The 22,271-nt window shown below is 39.9% G+C and overlaps 1 protein-coding gene across 5 annotated transcripts in view; it reads right to left on the bottom strand.

Moving 5' to 3' along the window:
• Nucleotides 1-477: 477 nt before the first annotated feature.
• LOC114134138 (signal-induced proliferation-associated 1-like protein 1) overlaps nucleotides 478-22,271 on the bottom strand; it is a 41,174-nt gene continuing 19,380 nt past the window's right edge. For 2 of the 5 annotated variants that reach the window (XM_028000481.1, XM_028000482.1), the window contains exons 2-21: nucleotides 19,166-20,869; nucleotides 18,322-18,452; nucleotides 17,120-17,308; nucleotides 16,696-16,870; nucleotides 15,876-15,979; nucleotides 15,454-15,611; nucleotides 10,433-11,012; nucleotides 8,917-9,191; nucleotides 8,577-8,828; nucleotides 8,327-8,470; nucleotides 8,081-8,232; nucleotides 7,904-7,986; nucleotides 7,085-7,503; nucleotides 5,727-5,951; nucleotides 5,220-5,382; nucleotides 3,816-4,017; nucleotides 3,497-3,646; nucleotides 2,762-2,879; nucleotides 2,461-2,539; nucleotides 2,217-2,377 (exon numbers count right to left, since the gene is read on the bottom strand). In XM_028000481.1, the coding sequence (XP_027856282.1) occupies nucleotides 2,234-2,377; nucleotides 2,461-2,539; nucleotides 2,762-2,879; nucleotides 3,497-3,646; nucleotides 3,816-4,017; nucleotides 5,220-5,382; nucleotides 5,727-5,951; nucleotides 7,085-7,503; nucleotides 7,904-7,986; nucleotides 8,081-8,232; nucleotides 8,327-8,470; nucleotides 8,577-8,828; nucleotides 8,917-9,191; nucleotides 10,433-11,012; nucleotides 15,454-15,611; nucleotides 15,876-15,979; nucleotides 16,696-16,870; nucleotides 17,120-17,308; nucleotides 18,322-18,452; nucleotides 19,166-20,648 (5,226 nt within the window). In that variant the 5' untranslated portion in view covers nucleotides 20,649-20,869 and the 3' untranslated portion in view covers nucleotides 2,217-2,233. Of the gene's footprint in view, nucleotides 2,378-2,460; nucleotides 2,540-2,761; nucleotides 2,880-3,496; nucleotides 3,647-3,815; nucleotides 4,018-5,219; nucleotides 5,383-5,726; nucleotides 5,952-7,084; nucleotides 7,504-7,903; nucleotides 7,987-8,080; nucleotides 8,233-8,326; nucleotides 8,471-8,576; nucleotides 8,829-8,916; nucleotides 9,192-10,432; nucleotides 11,013-15,453; nucleotides 15,612-15,875; nucleotides 15,980-16,695; nucleotides 16,871-17,119; nucleotides 17,309-18,321; nucleotides 18,453-19,165; nucleotides 20,870-22,271 lie in introns of all 5 variants that reach the window. The other 3 variants (XM_028000483.1, XM_028000484.1, XM_028000480.1) reach the window with 3 other exon arrangements.

Here is a 22,271-nt window from a genome sequence, read left to right as displayed (position 1 = left end):
TGGCATAATCTATGTCACCTGAGGCTCTAGTTACTTTATATGATGGTCTTCATCTGTGTATCTATTCAGATGAATAGAATCAAAGATTACCTTAATCTCACACATTAGAATAGATATGTGAACATATACTTAAATCTAGCTGACTCCCAGCAGTGATCACATTACTTGTTCCAGAATCAAAGGTCCTTTTTCACGCTGGATCTATTGGTTTATTACATTTAATCAATCTGTGTGATCCAGGTTTGCCTCTCCGAAGGCAAACGGCTTGTTCAATCAGAACAAAGTGGAAAAACAGCAGCTCTATGTTAATCACGACACAACAGCAGGCGGCCACCTCCTGACGGCTTTCACTTTACTTGTAAAGCCACATTCAATAACCACAGCACTATTACAGGCTCATGTTGGAGCACACATGATGTGAAATTTTAATTAATCTTCCATAAAGTGCTGCTCTGAAGGACCACGCATCAGTCAGGGTGTAATTCAACAAAATATCTTTAATAGATAGAAACATTTTTTTTTTTTTACACATCACAGCTCAATGGAAACATAATCACATGCTGTCACACATGTTAAGAATGAAGGCAAAGGGGTGATCTGCTCTGTCAGGGATCTCAGACTCTTCTGAGTCCAGCTTGCAGGCATTGTTCAGTCTTTAAACCCCTTATTTCCCTCTTGCATAACCCTCATTTCTCTCTCTGCTACTCAGTTAAGCAAAAATTACATGAAAAATAAAAGTATAAAATAAGACTGAAGGTGCAAATTTTTGATGAATATTAAACTCTGCTTATATACAGTTGCACAGTGTCTGAATACAAAAGGAAGCAGTTACAGCGTGAGGTTTAAATAAGGGCTTTGGCCATCCACGGACCAAGTTTTGTATCAGGATTTCAAGCAGGTTTTTGCAGAAACCTGTAGCTGAAATTTTCAGGATTTATCTTAGTATGTGATTATACACAAACAAGTACCGATTTAATCTACCCTGGGAGTCAGATTGAGGCCATTTCACATGCTATGGAAGGACAAAAGGGTCAATTTCATGTAGTGCTTTACATGTTGTCAAATAATCCACTGCAGCAGGCAAGGCAACAAAATGTTATACATCAAAAAGCATAACAATAATTTGTATTTTGGATTAAAGAATTTGTCACATAGGCTGCACATTTTCTCAGGAAACTGTCAGATATCTAACATCTCATCCTTCTTGGCCATCATCTTTGTCATAAATAATGTTTGTATTATATAACAGAAGGGCAAGAAAAAAATAAACTCCGACTTCACATATTTACAGTCATATGAATTGTATATTTGCATCTTTATGGCACCCATTGTGTTTGTACAATGTACATTTCTTTCTTGTTGTGATCATTTTCACTGAACAGCCTTTAATTTACCTGCACAGTTGTTTACACACAGAAAGGTCCTTCACCTTACAGTGCTTAGTGTGTGCTAACATAAGGGCTCTGTGTCTACCTAGCCATGCTACCATCAAAAAATATCATTTGGATTTTTATTTTGGTTAGTGGTATAAAAATAAAAGGTGTTGAGAAACAGCAACAAATCTATAACATTTAAATCTACAAAAGTGTCCATGTGGATCTGCCCAAAATTAAAGGATGTTTTATTTTATTTTATTAGAGCTTGATAGCTGTCAACAAGTTCAGCTTCATTCAGGTTAGCTGAAGAACCCCAGTACCGGTCAGAAGTTTATAGAGAGATCATCGCTGTGAAGGCTTTTTTGATTTTGGACTTTTGATGATGTATTTGAACTGTTTTTTTCTCATTTTAATTAATGACAACTTCAATGGATTTTAAAAGCAAGAATCCAATGTTTTTATTGTAGAAAAGGAAAAAGAACTGTCCAAACTTCCATTTTCTTGATGAAGGAAGGTAAACTTCTGATCAGCAGTGTAAACAGGGTCCGAAGTTTTATATCCCTTTAGGTTAGTTTAACATTTCCTTCTCTAACATGCAAGGATGCCACCAAAGCATTATATAATTGTATGTACTCCCATGAGGGGAGTGCATGCCGATAAAATTTAACAAAAACTGTTCATTTTCTCTGTCCTCTTTTTAAGTCTTTAGCTGTTTTCAGTATTATTTTTACAGATCCAATAGGATAGCATGTAAAGTAATGTTGGAGCTGGTTTGATAAGGAGACCAATATAGAAAACAAACACCAGCTTCAGTAGTGGTTAACATCCCAGTGGAGAGCAGTTGACATCTGTGGGCATCAGTTCATATCAATGGTGTTGAAGACCCACTCTGTGAATTTCTTGAGCTTGGCTGAGGCGCTGTAGGATTCCTCCAGGAGACGCTGGTTGTCCTCTCGCAGGCTTTGGATCTGGACTTGCAGTGAAGCCTTGGCATCTTTCTCCTAATATTAAATAAATAATACAGTTCAGCATCTCATGTACCTTTTCTTTAATACTAGAAACATCATTAGATTATGTAACTCACCTTCTTCAGGTCCTCCTGCAGCACTTTCACCATGGACTCTAACTGGCTCAACTTACCCATCAAACATGGCGGAATCTCTCTGTAAAACAGGACAGCCAGGAAATTAATAACCCGATGCTCTAACTGTTGATTTTACAGATAAGTGTGCAGTCAGCCAGCAAAAGGAAACTAATTGATGTCATTAGCTGCAACAGTGTGTGACTAGAAGGAAGTGCGCTGGGTCTTCCACGGTGTCAGCAGAGACGGAAATGAGGGAAATAAAACAAACATTGATGTCTTGCCATGACCTGAGACCCCTTACCCGGGCGAGGGCTGTCTCTGTGGAGCTGCCTGAGGCTCGGCCTGCTGGGGGCTGGCAGCTGATGTGCTCTCAGCCGTGGAGCTCTCCTCCTGGGCTGCAAGGAAAACCAGTCTCTGCTCTAGAAAACACAAACGATGTGCTGTTAGATGTGAACGAAGAAGAAAAGTTGAGTAATGGTGCCCTCACCTGGTAGAAGCACAAAAAACAGCTGCGTTATTTCATGAGTTCTGAGTACATTTTTGTCCCAGTTTTTAAAAAAAAAACAAAAAAAACTTTACTGCTCACAGTTTTACAGTTGTCAGCCTTAACATATGGAACCTGCAAAAACTAAATATGAGGATTGATAGGTATATACATAGATAAAACTTTTAGATAAGGAATTATTTAGATATAAACTTAGAAAAAAATCTAATTGTATACTTTTTCCAGATCGTTTCAATCAGCTTTAGATTTAATTTTTGTGTTTTACTTTTAAATTAACTAACTCAGTTGCACGTTCCTCTTGACTGGAGCATTATTTCTTGCGACATTGCATTTATGCTGAAATTTTGTCCTTACTGTACAGTATTGTCATTCTGTTCTTATTTTTTATATTCTACCTTTGTGAGTCTATTATGTGTTTTTGCCTGTGTCTTTGCTGCTGTTGCGTAGAAATTGTACTTTAAAGGACATTTCTTCAGTCAGTTATTCCACATCGTTTTTCTAATTTTAAACATCATGAAGATGCAAACTTGCCCTCAAATGCCTTGGCAGCGTCCACCAGGTGAGCCCAGTCCAGCAGGCTGTCTGCTCCGGTGTCAGGTAAGGGCATCAGAGCAGGATCCTGCAGCTGCTGCTTCTTCCTCTCCTGCTCCAGCTCTGAGCTCTCTGGGGCGGTCAAGTCTCCTGGGGGTAAAGCAAAGGGAGATTAAAACCCTCTGGACTTCTCGCTTAGCTGCTCCTGCATGACAAACTGATGACATAAAGTGACCCAGAAACCTCGCTTGTACCTTCAGTAAATCTACATCGCAACAAATGACATATTCAGGTGTTGCTGTCAAATGAAAAGAATCACCAAGAGATTTGTGCGATGCCCGGCGACTTGGACCATGCCGGACGGTGGGTGAGCGTGGGATGGTGGAGCAGGTGAACAGAAGGTCAGCGGATGTGTCACACTGTCCACTGGAGGTGGACTCCCTCTGTCCGCTGTAAATACTCTCATCTGACAGTGTCCTCTGAAGGGAGCGGCGGCTGGGAGGAGGGCCTGGGAACAACGGCTTCAGACAGACACGGAAACAGATCGAGAGTGACAGGAGTCACAAAATCGGTGCCAGGAGGTGATGAACTGGAAAAATTACTTCAACATTAAACAGAACTGCCAGTCGCTCCAGAATGTTAGTAAATGACCAAAAAATATGGCATTAGGAATAACTTATGTGTTCTAGTTATAACATTACTGATTACAGCCACTTTTTAGAAGATATTTTCCAGTATATTTAGTAACATTTCTATACAATTAATGCCAATATTTAAAATAAATTTAAAATAAATACTGTTTTCTATTAATATATAGATTAAAACTGCGTGATGTGAGTCAGACTGCTTATTATTATTAATATCAGCATCAAGTTTGTGACTATTTCAACCATCTACCCACTACTTAAAGTTATTTTTAATTTCTTAGTCATTTAATTTTACATTAAAAGATTTATTTGAGATGTCAGCATCTTTCATTATTGTTCCACTTGCTCCAAGGAATAATTTAAGGCTTTCAATTAATCAGATATTAATGCCTTAGACAGTGGGAGGAAGATAGAGTGAGAGAGAAAGGCCTCTTGTGAGAATTCAAACAGAGTCTATTCCATTAATAATTTTTCTTCAAAGATTAGAGAGGCTGACTATATTAATCTGCCATGAATTGATCAAAGCTACATGAAGGTGAATATTATCGGAGACTAAGCAGAAAATATTAAAAACTTTAGCAATCTGGACTTGACATAATTGAGAATGGTAGAAAGAAACCCACATCAAATTCTCAAACATTAAATATTTGAAGGCGAGATATGTTAAAAATCAGGATTTATTTTTTTCTGTGCTTAAAACAGTGTTGCAACATAATTTGGAACTGCTTTTGTCTTCCGAGGCATAACCATTAATCAACAGAGGCGTGATGGGTTTCTCACAACAATATCTGTTCGAGATTAGCCACCACAGACATGATTTCATAAATGCAACTTGATCATTCCTGCACCTAGTTACATGTCCAAATAACTTCAGCATTTAGGTTTTTATGTACAATTTGTTTATTCAATGTCATTTAAGGTCATAAAGTCTGTGTATCGATTAACTTAATTTCTGTTGAATTCATGCAGTTCAGCCATGTTGGTTACAAACCAACAGGAGGTAACGTAATTTTTAAATCACTACTATTAGGTAAAATGTTTAGCACAGGGATTCAAATAGTCAGATTTTCTGCTACCTTCTCTTCATTGGTTGTAGGTGGTGGGCTGTCAAGTGTGATCAGCTTCTTCAGGTCTTCTTCCAGGCTGGATTTGGCAGTCTGGCGCTGGGGAGACTGGGAGCCGCGGAGATTGGCCCTGAGCTGGGGCTGACCACCGAGCAGGCCGTCACTCTGATGATGCCTGGAGACAAAAAAAAACAAACAGTGTTTGTCAGGAAACATCTTATAGGATACAAACTTGTCTAAATAAGCAAAAACAAGAAGGCAAAAGCTTTAGAAGAAGCATGCAGACAGAACATACATTATCAACAAGCAAGCATGGTGGATACGCTCCCAAAATAAGATTCCTCAAGTTTATATAACAAAAACCGAAGATAAAGATCCTTCCCTGAATTAAAACAGGGTTTTAACTCGGCTATGCCTCAGGGGGGCACTGTTGATCATCTTTAAGCATTTGTTTAAAACTCAACCGAAATGCTTCATCACATTTAAAGTATCGCAAAACCAAATTATTTTCTGTCTTACTTGCGAGTGCTGCTGAAATCCACAGAGTTCACGGTTCCTCCAGGCTTCTTCCAACCAATCAGGTACTTCGAGGTTGCTCCTTGACGCGGATAGAAGCTATTGGTCCCTGGGGACTGGGGATTCTGGGATGTGGGTGACAGGTCTGCTGCGGCTGCTTCGTTCTGTGGTGACGAGGCGCTGCAGTTCTGTCCCGTTGGACTCTCTGAGTGACCAGAACTAATAGTGCTGGAGCGTTGAGACACAGACGTAAAACATTTATAAACATATAAAAACCAACCGCTCAGAGGTTAGATTATACTGTTGCTTGGTTCTATTAGTTTTGATAAATACCATGAATAAATTTGATAACATTTTTAAATTCTGGCTAATTTGGTTAAAGTAATTCACCTGCTGCTCTAGGGCTGTATGTCAAACACAAGTATCTATGAAAACCCTTTAGTAAACTTGAGTTTTACTATTGCATCTTCACCTTTAGACAGTACTCAGGGTTTCCTCTACATACAAATCGTCACAGCAAAAATAAAACCCAGAACACCTTCAGAATGAAGTTTAAATATATATATATATATACTGTATATATATATATATATATATATATATATATATATATAAATATATATATATATATATATATGTTTGCAAATGTAAAGCCATCATCAGACTTTTATATGAATTTAAATATAATGAAACTTTAAAAAAAGAAAGACAGGTAATTAAAGAAGGTTAGGTTGAATGCATTAGATCAAGCCTGTGAAAACAACCTTAATGTTAACGCATGTTGCATTTGAATGACAGAAGCATAGTTAATTAATATACTTTGGCCTACATTCATAATGTTTCATATATATTTTGAAGGCTCCCTGATTATGGTATTTAATAGGCAGAGTCATGTCAACATAGAAAGAGTTCATGGTTCCTCCAGGAACTCTGGAGGAACCGTGAACAAAATAGAAGCAGGACCCCATCTCTTCTCATGTCTTCATTTTCTAAACTATTCTTAGTCTAGAATAGTGAGAATTTCATTGTGTGTGTGTGTGTGTGTGTGTGTGTGTGTGTGTGTGTGTGTGTGTGTGTGTGTAATAAAACTCAACAGCCAGCAAGATGTCTGCAGGAAGAGAGTTATTTCTGTCTGAGTGAAAGGAGAAAAATAGCTTTCCTTCATTCAAAAGGAAGAGGATTTAAAGAAGAGGGAGCGGTGCTGAGCTATGACAGATAAAACAAGTACACTCTTCCCCTCTTTCTGAATAAATCCCAGACCTTAGGAACTTCATGAGGAGGACTATGCAGGATATTTCTGCACCACAAGAAATCAATTTACTTAGAAGTGAGAGATGTACAATAAAAAAACAGCAGCCCACCTGGAGTGGGACGCTGCATCACTCATGCTGTATGCGGCGCCATCAGGAGCCACTGTAAAGCCGGTTGGGCTCTTCCCCGATATCTCACTGCCTCCGGCGGGAACAAGAGAGTCTGGTGTTGGAGGCGATGTGCTGGAGGCTCTCTCGCAGCTTCCCACCTCATCCTGCCAAGGGATTTTTTCCTTGGATCTGAAGGCACCAGTGGAGGAGGCCGTACTGCTCTGGGTGGCGGTAAAAGATGTGGCATCGATGCCGCTGTCAGTGGATGTGCCCTGAAGATAGCCGTTGAGCTCCAGGTCGCTCCGCGCTCCGGACCGAGAGCCGACTTCGTACCACTTCTCGTCACTGTGCGCCGAGCTGGAGGCGTTGCTGGACAAGGTGTTGCTGCTTGACTGGCTGGACGAATACGGTGCATCAGCCTGTTTACAGAGAAGAAAAACAACAGTCTACATCAGCTCATGTAGAGGAGAAAAAACTAGGGTGCTCAATTCATTGAAATAATCAGGTCATAGTAATATTTTAATCCTGCCTGCCGTAGGCACAAGCAGTGTTGGTTATGAGCAATAGAAGGAATCAAACATTGTTTTTTCTGATGCAGAACCTCACATTTTTATTTGTAAACTTTGTTTTATAAAAATGAATATTAGGGACCATTTTGCTTCTCCTTGACAATCATGTGATGTTTATAGTCTATCATGCATGATCCCTAAAAATATATTGTAGTTTGTGTTTGCATTACGTTGTAATGTGAAAACAGTATGAGGCATCTTTAAACTCTGCCTTAAAGATGCAACGTAATGATTGCTGATTGCTGGTTACCTTGGTGTTTTTGTTCGGAGACAGGCGGCTGCTCTGTTCTGAATGCTGGAGCCGAGGAATCACAACCTTTGAAACTACAGTATCTATGAAACACAAGTAAATCAATAAAAAACTCCTAAAACACAAATGTTTTGTTTAATATATGCATTTTTTAAAAATCTCTGAGGATTTTCCAACCTAAGCCAGGTTTGCCAATGTCCAGCCTGATTGCGATGTCGCTGTCCGCAGGTCTGGACCATGCAACAGCAGAACACACCTTGACTCCGTTGACTCCATCAGCGGCCACCTGCCGCACAGACGTGACAGGCGACTGGGAGTTGTTATTAAACCTGCACAGGACAACAGGAGGATTATTTAATTCACCATGGTGCAAAACAAGAAGAAGTTGGTGCATCCTGCATCTCGGTCGGCAGACAGGCTCACCCATCAGGCACAGACTTCTGCCTCCACTGGTTTGAACTCATTGTGTCAGTGTAGGAGAGGTTAGAGGGCGAGTTTGTGCTGTGCAGCGTGCGACCCATCACTATGGAGCATGCTAGAGCGTAGTTGTCATTCCCTGGGGAATATCTGCAAGTAGACATATGGATGACATTACGGACATATGCTGCAACCAGACAGATGAAATTCAGCATGTCTGATGTATTGCGTAACAGATTTATATCCATCCTGTGACCTTTTTGGGTTGAGAGGCCGACCGTCGCTCGACACACTGCGAGGAATGGCGGCACTGTTGCGGTCACTGAAGTCTGAGGGCGGCGCCTTGATCAAAGTCCCCCCTGAGGCGGCAGAGTGAGGGCTGGATGAGCTGCGCGGCCACTTGGCGTTGTTGTTTGTTGGCCGGAAAGGGAACTTTAACTCGTAGGGCATGCCCTCTTTGTGGTTCTTGTAGTCCACGAGGGGCATATGATAGATTTCAGAGCAGCCTCTGTTGTCAGCACAGAAAGGACTCCAAGTTAAGATACTAAATAAATATTTATACATGTTTGATATTAAATTAAATATTTATATTTTACCTGCGAGGAGTGGAGTCCTCATGTGGTGGAATAATGACCACCTTGACGGTGACGGAGGTTCTGAGCAGGTCAATCATCTGCTCATGGGATAGCGAGGCCACAGACACCTTGCAGATCTCCACCAGTCGGCTGCCCTGCCTCAGTCCAGCCTGCCAGGCGTAGCCGTACGGCTCCACTTCGGCTACGATGCCCTCAAAGTTGACATGAAAGCCCAGTTGGCCCAAAGCGTTCCGGCGCAAAGTCATCTCTGTGGTCTGGCTGCCTTTAGTCAACAGCTGCAGAGGAGACAGAGGTAAGTGGTGAGTGTTATATTGGACATACATAGATAACAGGGACAAGGGATGAAGGAATAAGATTGGAACTTTTCAAAATATACCAATTTTTAGTTGTCCCTGTCCCTCACTATGGAGGGACATGTCACTGCTTAAAATGAATAATTCATTGGCATGCAAAACATAGAGATGAAATCATACATTGTAGGATTTATAATGGAGTCAACACAACATTTGGATATTGCATAATTGGACACTATGTCTCTATGTAGCTATAATAACAACAATAGTACTATAAGACTTTAATCAGCCTTTCCTAAATTCTTAATAGCTGTAAGAGGCACAAATTAGGGAAAAGTGGATACACTTCAAAATAAATAAAGCTTTCAAATTAAATTCTTAGCCTTCACCCCATTTCTTATGAATAAGGTGTTCCAGTTGTCAATTAGAAAATGGAAAATATGTCAATGGAAATATTTTTTCAAGTAAATTTTAAAACCGCAATAACTTTTATAATGTGTAGATTGACTAGATGAATCTCATTAAGTTTTAGAAATATGGTTACAAAGCCAAATTTGGGGTGTTTTCACAAAGATCAGACTTGGAAAAAAATTACTAAATTTTTCTGTAGGCAAAATGAAAAATGTGCAGCTATTCCTAAAAACAAAAAAAAGCCAGTTTACTATTGATATTCACATGCCATACATCATTTTTTAAAATGATTTTCATTCCATAAATTTAAGCTGATAATCATGTAACTGGCTTCTGAAAAAAAGTGTGCCTTCTTTTCTGCCATGACCTCACTAGCTGGCTTGTAACACCACAATCTATAACTTTTGTTAGTAAATTGGAAACACATGATAAAAACTCTAAATCATCACTGTCCTCCAATAATAGCCTATGTAATTTTTTGCCCAAAAATGACCCCCTTTTTATTTCCAAAAGATGATTTAGGAAAAAATATACTTTTGGCAACAATGACTTCTTAGGCCATTATTTTAGGAAGGTAACAAAATGCATTATAAATACACTAGTATATTTCCTTTTCTTTTGGTGGATGTTGATGTCAGAAGCATGTTTGATAACTGTTTAACAACGCATTCAGTCATGCTAAGAAATTAGTTTTTACATACAACAGAGAATCGATGATTGGCCAGATTTTTGAACGAGTTTCCTCATTTGTAAAATTTTCTCAATTGCTATCTAAATTAAGTACCAGGCACCAACCCACTTAACTCACTGACCTCCAGTCTTTTCACAACCTCTCCGAAGTCCTCAGTGTTGTTGTTGATGGATCGAAGTGACACACTTTCTCCGCGCTCATAGTAAATCTTCAGTGAGGCGGGGCTCCCTGTCGACCAACCAATGATGTCACGTGTGGCGCAGTTAAACACGACTGCTTTGGCCTCCTGATCCAGCAGGATGATGAAGTCATTTGAAATGGCCAATAGGCATTCCCGTTCAGCACCTGCTACCTGATCTTCGGCATGAACCTGCCAAGTTATGGCCCCGAGACTACGCAGCTCCGCCCCACTGTACGGGCGCACCTTCTCTCGACGCTTATGTGCCAGAGAGATGAAGGGAAACTTCCCAGCAGGCTCCACGGGTGTGCTGGTCACGTGCCGCTCCGCCAAATCGCGCAGATACTCCTGTCGCGTGCGCGTCGCCATGGCGCCAAACTTTTCGGACTTGTGCGCTGCGTTCTCAGCGTTGATGACCTTGGCCAGCAGAAAATCCCGGAAAACAGTGGACTTTGGGAAGGTAACTCCCTTTGGGATTGGTGGACCAAAGGAGGGAACGTCCTGCGAACGGGTGACGGCAACGCTAGAGGTAGAAAAAGAGAAGGCAGGGATGAATATTTTTTTGAACTTCTAAAATAAAATAAAATAAAATGGCCTTAACCTATAGAAATGTACCATTTAGAAAATATTTGATAATATAAATAAATAAATATGAATGAAATGAACAATGCGCACAGAAGACAACAAGTTATTTAAATACAAGCATCCAACATATAGCAAAGTATGAAACTAAAGTGACACTGTGTGAAAACAGCTGAAGTGGAAAAACAGGCACCAAACTGGTTATTACTACAATACATTCAATCCCCCTTTTGTCACATTACAACCACAAACACAAAGGAGTACATACGACTGTATTTTGTGACTGCATCTCTATACAGGGGGAATAAAAACTAGTATAAAGTTTTACTTATTACACAAAAGAGTATAATTATAGGAAATTTAAGTGAATTACTCAAATTCAAAGAAAAATGATACATGATTCTGCTGGAGGCATTTTCTAGTTGAAAGAGTTTTCCTTTTCTCTGTCACCACATGTGTACTCAGAATGATGGCTTGCTGTCAAGCCAACGACTCAATGCAATCAAGAGTCTCCTGTTGCCATGTGCTAGTTTGAATTGCCCTTTTCCTAAAACTTTAAAACAAATTCTCTCTTATTTTCTTCCAATTAAAATACTGAATATTGTTTTTTAACAGACTAACTTATGGAGAAGTTGGAATGTCCTGTGAAAGCATTGTGTTGGCATGTTTGTTTCCTATTAAGAAGTGTTGCCTTTGACCTATTTAATTAATATAAAGAAAGGTGTTAAATTCTTGCAGAACTCCCCTCCTCCTGTTTCCCTCCACTGCTCCAGTTCCAACAATGGAGTTAAATTGCTATTAATTGGTGAGAAAGTGTGTGTAACATTCCCAGACACCTGTTGTCAACAGGAACCTTGGCACAAAACAGGCAGCAGGAGGTTTCATTCACAATCAAATTGTTCACCATTGTAGGAGAGATTTGTTTCAGCTTCAGCTTACATGTTTAACCCTCTACTTGCTTCCTAAAGCAAAGTGAGGGATTCATACACATTCAGAAGCTTGCAAACGGAAAAGCTAACAAGTAATAAAAAGCAACACGCTGTGTATGATAAGCTGATCTGACAATCCTGACAAGACTTGGTTCACCCCATTAAACTGATCTCACAGCCAATGCCTGCAGCAGAAATGTTGTACACCATGATTTACTCGCTTTGACGTACAAAACTATCCATTCTACCTCATATGACAAGCCAGCTTCCAGTGCTGTCAGCCTGCTATGCTCTGCAATACCATGGTATGTAGAATGAGCACAGCCGTTGGACTTAGCGAGCACAAACAACCTACATTTCTCAAACAAAGATCTGGTTATGCAATCCAGCTTGCTGGCCTCGTGTGACTTTGAGGCAGCAGTTGAAAGCAGCAGATTAGCAGCATTCTGGCTTTAGGCCACTTACTCCTCTAATGCGCTGTACTGGCTCAATATGACCAAAGCATTACCCAAATCTCAGTAGCAGGCAACAACAGACTATTAATAACTGTGTGACTCAACAAATCATAACAAACTCCTTATTAATAGAGATTGGAAAATAGCATTCAATAAAATTTAGAGTGAAAAAAAATTTCTCTTCATGATCAAATTTTTCAGGACAATTCCTTGATTTTGACCAAATGTTTTATTGATTACTAAAGAATACACAGAGAAGGAAAAACAGATCAACTTTACATTATTATCCATATTTATCTATTTAATCACGTGCCTCCATTGTTCATTTAAGTTTTATTCAACTAGATAAAGTGTTGGTTGACATGTTTAAAGGCCAAAATGGCAGGGGTTCTTAAGTTTAAATAGAAGAAAAAAAATATTGATCAGTCGATCAGTGCCAATCAATAAAAAAAATTGTCCAACTACTATTTTTGACAGAAGTGCATCTCTAATCAATAACTCACCTCTTTCTTCAACAATAGGGCACCATTCTCTTCTGGTTTTTGCTAATATCCTTAAAATCTAGTGCAGTTGCAAACAAGCAATGATATGATTTGATGAAGCGATGATAAGTCAGTTGATTTATGTAGCCAGAAAAATACCCTAAAATAATCAATATGTTTTAGGAAAGTCTTGTAATTCAGTTGGGGTTTTTTTGCTGATGAACATCCAGGGCCAAACGTTGCAAAAACAATCTGAGATAAGTCCTGAATGATCCAAGCAAAAGCCAAATGTTCACAGTATTAGTTACTCTGGGTGGAGTCGCTGGGTTGCCCTCCAGGATTCTATATCTTGTATCTAAATATAGAAAGTAATATAAACCAGTATTCCAGACATTAACTCTCACAAGAGCCTAAAGTGACAAATTCAAAAAGAAAAATATCATAAAATATCCACTGGTTCATGAAATACAATAGCTTAAAAAAGTCCCCACAGAAATAAAGGTTAAAAATGATAATCCTGGTGTGGGAAATGAAGTCCAGCCTGACCCGTCTTCCCCTGAGGTGGACTCTGTGAGATCTGAGAAAACCCTCCTCTGTATGCTCCTCTTTACTCACATCCATGAGCGACTAAAGAGAGCACTTCATGTGCATGGGACTAACTCCTTAAGACCACTTCGGCTCATGCAGCCCAGAGGCGAAGTGGCAGCCGGGGAGGGGGAGAGAGAAGAGGGAAAGGAGGCTGTTTTGTACCAGTGTGTGAAGAGTGAGCCTTCAAGTAAATTAGTGTACAAGCAGGGAAGTGTGTAACTGTATGTGCTGTGTGCAAGTGAGCATGAGGAGGTGGTAAAATGGAGAAATGGGGCTAACGGAGTGACAGAGAGCAACTGTGTGTGCATAATATTTGTGCATGCAGTGAGGTGGCTTTGAGTTAGTGATAAAAGCAAAGAGTTGGTCTATCATCATCGCAAAGCCAAGAATAAGCCGGCAGAATAGAACAAACATTGATTCGACAGCTACTGCAGAAATAATGTCTTTGTTCATAATCAAACAAATGTGCATGGGTATATATAGCTTAAGCAGCCCACGATCCGTGAAAACAATGAGAGGGTGATGCAAAAAGCTTTTATGTTTGATTCATGCCTTGCAGTCAATGCTTTTCTTTTAATGCAACTGCAAAAATTTGAACTAAAAAAACAGCTACTACCACTGAGTAAGACAGGGAGCATTTAAGGCGACATAAATAGATAGGTCAGACATGGTTTTGGTTAGACTGGACAACTAAAACTGTAAACAATTATTCTTCTAGTTCAGTGGAAAGAGAAAACAGGATTAATCTTTGCCGTTTTACTTTCACTGCATAAATTCAAATTCAAAAAGTGAAACTCATATATATCAATTAAAAACTAAGTGATATAATCTCAACCATTTATTTCTGTTGGTTTTGATGATTATAATTTGCACTTAAAGAAAACCTCAATTTCTTGTTAAATATGAAAGTTATATAAAAAATATATCATGGCTTATGCAATCAATGTGAAGACCGCTGAGCAGCTACTAAATTTACATCTTAGCTGAAATATCTGGAAGTTCACAGAGTGCTGTATCATACCAAATTAAAAAAATTAAGTGAAAGGAAAATCTGGTAGAAAAACATGCACCAGGGATAAGTGCAGAATTGAGAGAATTTTGTACAAAAAGTCATTCAATTGTTAAGTCACTCCTGAACCAGAGACAGGATCACAAGCTAAGAAGAAAATGACTTCTTTGTCATTTTCTAAGAAATGACTTAGAAAATGTCATATTCTAAGATGTCTTTTCTAAGGCCTTTTTTCATGTAATTTAGAAATCAATGTCCCATAGTCTGGAGCAAGAATGAAGAGGAATGAAATCCAAGCTGATTGAGGACCAGAGTGAAATTTCCAGTCACTGACTATATGAGGTGTCAAGCTGTCTGGTACTGTTGGCACAACTATGTTTGATCAAGTCCAAAGTCCTTGCAGTTGTCTACGAGGAAATTTCAGAGCACTCTTTGCTCTGATAACAAACTTTATGGAGATGCTGATTTCTTTTTGCAGAATGACTTTGCACCTGCTCAGACTGCCAAAGGCACCAAAAGCTGGTTCAATGACCAGAGTGTTACTGTGCTTGTGACCTCTACTCCATGGAGAATCAATGGCATTGTCAAGAAGTAGATGAGCGACACTAGGCCCATAGAAATGATAGAAATTAACATATAGTTTTCAGAAGTCTGACATTTCTGTTAGAAATATCCTTTTTTAGATTATAATATTCATATAGGCTTTTTCCCAGTTATTTTTACTACATAATTTTTTAAGAACAGAATTTTTTATTAGTTATAAACTAAATGCTTAAAAAACATTTCTGTGTAAATAAATCTATATAATATTTAAGTTTTCAATATTTTACTTTAGGTATTGGCATAAACATATTAAAAAATCACTCAGATGCAAATCTACTCTTAACTTATCCCCTAATAATCTGCCGCTAGGACCTACCTGTAGCATGTGCTGTCAGAGCAGGGGTTGTGCACCCGAACAATGATGAAGACATGCTGAAAGTGAGACCGAATGGCTCTGGGCGTGAAAGGGTGAGCTCCCGGTTCCTGGAACACAATGGTCACAATGTCGTTCCCAATGTGGCGCTTCCTCAGCAGCTGGAAGAACAACAAAGATTATACTGAATGAAACTGAGATTTGACTGAAATTAAAGTTAAAACACACACATGTGGCACATTTTGTTTTTTGTAAGTTGAAACAAATAATTTCATTAAATCTGAACAGGGTTCTGTTTGCAGAGCTTTAAATCCTCTGCATTCCTGAAAATTTATGTGGAGCATTTGTCTCCAAAGAAAGAAATTTTCCTGACAAAACTATATACTGCATACAATCTCCATGTTCTCTGTGTTCTTCATGTTTACCTGTTGTTTGTTGTTGGGCGTGTAAGGCAGCATTGTGGACACATGAAACATGATCTCGTAGTCCTTGTAGGAAGTGTACAGGGAGTGAGTGCCAGTTGAATCCGCTGCAGAAAGAATGGAAACACAGAATTGAAAACCGTAATATTACTCCCATTCATTTGTGCTTTGTACTCTCTGTGCACAGGATGCACTTTCACCATAGCACAAACAAGTAGACAATAGTGAGCCGTGAACAAATGCCAGCCAATCAAAATTAATGTTCATTCGTGGAAAATTGCCTTCTCTAACTTTTGCATCCTGTACATTGTTTTTTGAAAGCACTAGAAAGTGTAGGAAATTCAAATCATTTTAAGAAAATATTTACATCTCAAATCAAACTGAAACCAAAATTACTCACAATGAATTCCAGAGAACAAAAAATGGTCTCCAGTATTTCTATTCACCTACAAACCTCTGAGCTTCTTTTATAAATGCTAACTAATTCATGCTAGTCTATCACATAAAATCCCAATAAAATACACAAAAAATTGTGTCCAAAAGGATAGATATTTGTAAAGCCTCCAGGGGTTTGAATACATTTGAAAGGCACCGCATGTGTTGGAATCTAAATAAACAAGAAGGAAGGAAGGTCACATGAAACGGAAGAAAGCAGGACAAAAATAAAGAGTCTCAGACTAAAGATGCTCCAAAGGGTGAGAGGTGACTGGGAGGCAGAAAAGTCACTTTGGTGTAGGAGCTAATCTACAGGCCAGTATGACTGGCCTGTAGATAGAAATCCCTTTGTATACAAAGCCAAAAACAATGCAGTGTGTGTAATTACTTTTGGTGTCCAGCTGGGCTCTGTACTTGGTGAAACCCTTGAGGCGGATCTTCTCCCCCAACAGCTGGAAGAACTCCTCCAGGGCGGGGCCGGCGGTCTCGTTGTTGTACATTTCCTCCTCTGTGCTTTGTCCTGCTCGGCAGTACATCACACCCACCTTGACCTGAAAACTAAGCTGGAGACCAGACACAAAAATTTCAGACTTTTTCGGCCTCAAATTTGTCTTAATGAAATTTTTAGGTGATTTTTAAATCAAAGTGAATTCATGGCTGACATTCCTTACAATGATCAAACTCTATCTATGGAATCTTAAACAAAATACTGTCATGGAAAGAGAGGCAGAAGGAAGAGGAAAGAAAAAAATACCCACACTTTCTTTCAGTAAAGGACAAATAATTTGTAATCTTATGTGTCATCCTCCTACCCCTTGTTCATCCAGCTTCATCAGCTGCTCTGTGACTTTAGGGGTGTTGAGTGCCAGTCTGAGGCAGGACAGATCCAGTTCTGGGAGAAGGTACTCCAGTACATCTTTGATGGGCAGACCTCTTGTGGTCCCATGTTTGGAGGTAGAAGGCACTGCATCCTCCAATATAGAACCTCTAAGAGTTGTCAGCTGGATGGGAAGAAACACAAAGGAAGATTACAGAGAGGTGAGAGATAAGGAATGCACCTCACATATTATTAAGGCTCTGAACTTCAGAGAAAACTGGCTGTCCCTGACAACAGAAAAAAATAAGCACAGTCTGAGTTCCAGAGCTTCTAATACCAACTTCAAAGTCAATAATGCAAAAAAAGACAATTCTAACTCAAATCTTTGGATAAGTACAAAATGAAAGAGGTGAGATGGCCTGTCCAACCATTATGTAGCACAAAGTGTGCATTGTGCTGAGCTCATGGGACTGAACTCAATCACCCAGCTATCTTAGCAGCTGGAACAGATGGACACTCCCTCTTCCCTGCAAGCTTGAAGCTGTACTGAGCTGATGTTTACAATGGGCCACTGTTTCTAATGTTTGCATGAGGGATTGGGGGGTGGTTAGTTGCTTCAGTCAAACCTGTGAAGTTTAAATCACATGCACCTGTCTTGGAACAATCCACAAAAAAAGCTTGTATATGCTTCTGTAGTCTATATGGGTGGGAATGCAGGACTTCAAATTCTATAAACCAATTTCCCAAGATGACCCCATAGGAGTGTAATCAAACTCTCATATTAAGAAAGTATTATATTTAATTGAAAGTTCTTCACACGATAGTTTTAGGTTGCTGACAGGCCTTCAGGACAAGAGGATGCAGGTACTTCCTGAGATTTCTTCACACATTGCTAATATCAAGTAGACACCTGAATAGCTTGAGGGAAGGTTGCATAATGATAATAATAAAAATAAAAAAGAACAAAAACAAGTAACGCAACTTTAATTAGTTGGTTATATTAAACATGCAAAAAAAACTTAACCCAGAATGAATAATACATAAGTTGACTGTAGCATATTACAGAAAAACCTTTTTCAAATTAAAGTTTAGCTACTAAATACCAAAATGAGTGAGTACAAGAATATAAAGTCTGCGTTATTAAAATTTAGTTGGAAGTGAAAAAAGTGTGCTGTAAGAGTTGAAGGCACATCTGACCTCGCTTGTTCTGAAGATGATGCGGTAGTTATACTGCTGCCCACGATCTTTTTCCTCGTCCAGCTTCTCTCTGCGCAGACTTACAGCGACTGGACCCAGAGCCTCATCTATGCCAAAGTAGTTCCAGTGCTCTGAGGTGCAGGAAGTGTCACATGTACAAAAACAGCATGTTAAGCATCACTGCTTTTGAAGCACATCATTAGTTTGCAGGTAGCAAAATATTTACAACGTTTGTCACAAGATTTATAAATTGGCATCAGAGAGATAATTTGCCATGTTTAATGTGTTGAACATTGTATTTGAATATTGTATTTGCCTGGAAAAATGACTTCAACTAATTTGGGAAATCAAGAATTTTCCCTCTATATCAGACAAGTCAAAGTTGTTTGTATAGTTCAACACACTCGAATCAAATGATGGCTCATTAACACGTCTACAGAACATTGACAAGTTGAGAAGGTAGTAACTAGCATGTTGAACCAGCAACAGAACTAAAACCTGCAGGACATCGGAGCTTACGGACTGACTTTGGACACCCTTTGTCTATATGATGATGATCCAGGACTTGAAGTCCAGTGTCCTGGAACTTTTAGATGCATTTTTGCTTCAACACAGCTGAGTCAAATAATGAGGTCATTAGCAGGTCTCTGGAGAACTTGACTGCATACTGTCGAGGTGATTCAGCCATTTGATTCAGGTATGTTGACTCATCTGAAAGCTGCAGGTCACCAGCTCTTGATGACTGGATTTGAATTAACTCAAACCTGTGCACATTTTTTCTATCACTCACCTACAAAAAGAGCAGTTCAAGTGCATCATGATCTGCACTATAAGTGCCTCTTACCTTTAAGGTAGAAAAACTTTCTGTAATAGTAGGCTCCTAGATCCACATGCTCCACAATGTACTGTTTGCCTTTTTCGCTGACTGTGCTTGGTCCCTCCTTGGGTCCCTCGAGAACAGCTACTCCAGCATTAGTGCAGTGTGTGCTCAAAGATGTCTCATATAGGTGACCTTCTCCAGTCAGGTTTCCTGAGCTGCTGCTGCCTGCTCCACCACCCACAAGTCCATGATACCCAGTCCCACCTAGCCCACCTGCGCCCAGCCGCCGCCTCCCATCGGTGTTGATCTCATTACGGAAGCAGGGGCAGCTCAGCAACATTTCGTTGCTCTGTTCGTCTCCAGTGTCCAAGCCTGGGCTGTCTCTGGAGGTCAGCTCTTCTTGGCTGCCACTGGGGGAGCTGTAAGGCAGGCTGTGGGTGGATGACAGTGTGGAGGTAGCAGATGCTACGGCAGCAGCGGACGCTCCGGTGGTGGTGTTCTTCCTCTTTCCTGCCATCTGTCGAAGCTGAGTAATTTCATTGAGGTCAAAAAGGATGCTCTGAACGTCGTAGTGAGCAAAACCTTTCTGGCAGACCCAGGGCTTTAGAGCGGGAGGTGCATCCTCCATTCGACTGTCCTCCACGTCAGATCCGGCTCTTGGGGAGTCCAACTCGCCTCGTACATTCTTAAGTTTCCGGAATATGGATTCCCCTCCCGTTTCAGATTTAGTGCGTCTTTTCGGAGGCTTCTCCCTGTCTCTGGGTTTCAGCAGGTGTCCATCTGTGACGTCCTCCTGAAGCTCCTGAAGCTTTATCCCAACATTCAGAATGTCCTCTAGGTTCTCTGGAGCAGGGCTGCGCTGGTCAATCTTGTCCTCTTGATAACCCTTTAGCATTTCAAAGAAACTGTCCTTAGCGATTCCGTGTTGATCTATTGATGATGTGCTGCCATATTCCCGATGAAGAGGGGAACATTTAGCTCCCGCTGATGGTGCCCAGTCTTCTCCGCTATCTCCACTGCCCTCCATCTCACTGATGGCCATGTCGCTGTTACTGCGTTGACGGACACGTCTCTGTCGTGGATTTTTGTGCGCAGGGCCTCTGTAACCTGGGGTCAAATAACGGTTGTCGGGGCTGTAGCTGTTTGGCGGTGCATGTGTTCGACTCATTAGGGTGTTGTGGATGTTACAAAGCATAGAGGAGTCATGAGGGCTCAAAACAGAGCCTAACTTAATGTGACTTTTAATAACAGAGGGGGTGCCAGCCCCAGTATCACCAGAAGAGTGCCACTGCACTCCTGGAGTATCTTTTCTCGGGGGCCAGTCGGCCACCCGAGCTCGAACGCCCATTTTAGGCATCCCTGTGTTCACACTGCCATGATAGTTGTCTGTTCGGGCCGGAAAAGCCCCTCCATTGACTGGTCGGAGATGGCCAGTGTAAAACTCATTGGTGGCAGGAATGGAGCCTCCAACCGTGCACTCCATCGGTGGGCGCTTCAGGCTGGTCATGACATCAGTGCCAAAGGCTAAAGGCACTTAGCAGATGGGCATGGCTGCTTCTGGGACTGGGTGCTACTCGATGACCTCATGAGCAAGTATGAATGTTGGAATCAACAAGTCAAGAGGCAAGAGATATCCTCAGCACTCAAGCTTGCATACTGCCTCCTTAGCTGCAGCAATCCTGATGTTTAGCATTTTATCCATTTGTAACACTTGGAAAAACATAAACCCTGGAAAAACATAAACAAATAAAATATATGTTAGGATTGTACTGACAAATTAGCAGTACAAAAATTTGAGCAGTGACTGCCATCAGTCCAAGATGATGAACTCTTGATGTAGAAATTATCTTCACACATGATTTCTACCACTATTTACATCTTCTTTAGCAAAAAACCACATCCAAGTTAACACTTATACAATGGTTACAGAAGCATATAAAATAGAGGGATATTGTTGTTTGAAAAGAAAATCTGAAAATTTCTACAAAAATGTCTAAAACAAGTATCTAATGCAAAACACATTTTCAGGACATTTAAAGGGCATCCCCCTTTAGTGGTAAGAGATACTTAAAAGTTAGAGCAATGTACCTTACAGTTACAAAGCAGCAGGAAAAGGATCCAACATTTTTTATTAATCAAAAAACAAAACAAAATTGATTTTGTATTCAGTGTTGTGGCTCAGTGCTTAGTGAACCAATCCAACATTTAGTATTAGATGGAAACCATCTTTGAACAGGAATTCTGTCACAGATTCTCAAGTGAATTTACATACACTCAGTGCCATTTTAACACATGCTATTTAATTTCTACGCCATTTAATTGCAGCTCTAACTGCATTTGGTTCTGCCACAAGGTGAATCTCGGCTTAAGTTTTCCCAGGCCAGGCCTAAATCTTCTATCTCTTCTCATTTGTTTCCCAAACTATTCCCACAGATTGATGTTGGTTGGATACACTGAATTTTGTTTCGGGGGAAGAAAAGCAAAAGAGCTGACCTCAAACTTTTTAAATTTATATTTGTAAAAACATGAAAAATATGCCTAGCCATTCTTTCCTTTCACAGTCATGCACTATTTTAAGTTGTTCTTTCACTTAGTAGCAAATGAAATACATGAAAACTTGTTTTATAGCTTGGAAGAACAAAAATCATGTGGTATGAATATTTTTGCAAGTTGTTGAATATATTCCATCAAAGAACTTCAATCTCTCAACCATGAGATGTCCAAGTCAGTTCGAGGCTCATGTCTTCTGATATTTTCTTAATTTGTTTGCTAAATTGCAGTTCTTAAGCTCAACTAATCCCACCTGAACATCAAAAAGTAAAGAGTTCCTTTAAAGTTACCTGAAAAATGGGGAGCAATCACTACCTGACAAATCAGGCCAATTTGGAAATGTTGCAAAAAAAAAAAAAAGAGCTTAAATCTCTTCAATTACTCCGACCCACCAGGCTGTGCCTGTTATCACATTACCCACTAACTATAAGTGCACTGCAAAAGCTCTCAGCTCAGACACCTTCATACTCCATTGACAACATCAGTTTTCATTACAAGTATAAAAATGTTATAAAAAAGAATGCCTCAATCAAAAAAGTAAAAGCCTTATACTTGAGAAGAATTTGCACTATACTATGTT

The sequence above is a fragment of the Xiphophorus couchianus genome, chromosome 19, assembly GCF_001444195.1.
Source record: "Xiphophorus couchianus chromosome 19, X_couchianus-1.0, whole genome shotgun sequence".
Lineage (NCBI taxonomy): Eukaryota > Metazoa > Chordata > Actinopteri > Cyprinodontiformes > Poeciliidae > Xiphophorus > Xiphophorus couchianus.
Note: the sequence above shows the minus strand (reverse complement) of the source record. Positions and strands in the feature narration are given on the sequence as shown.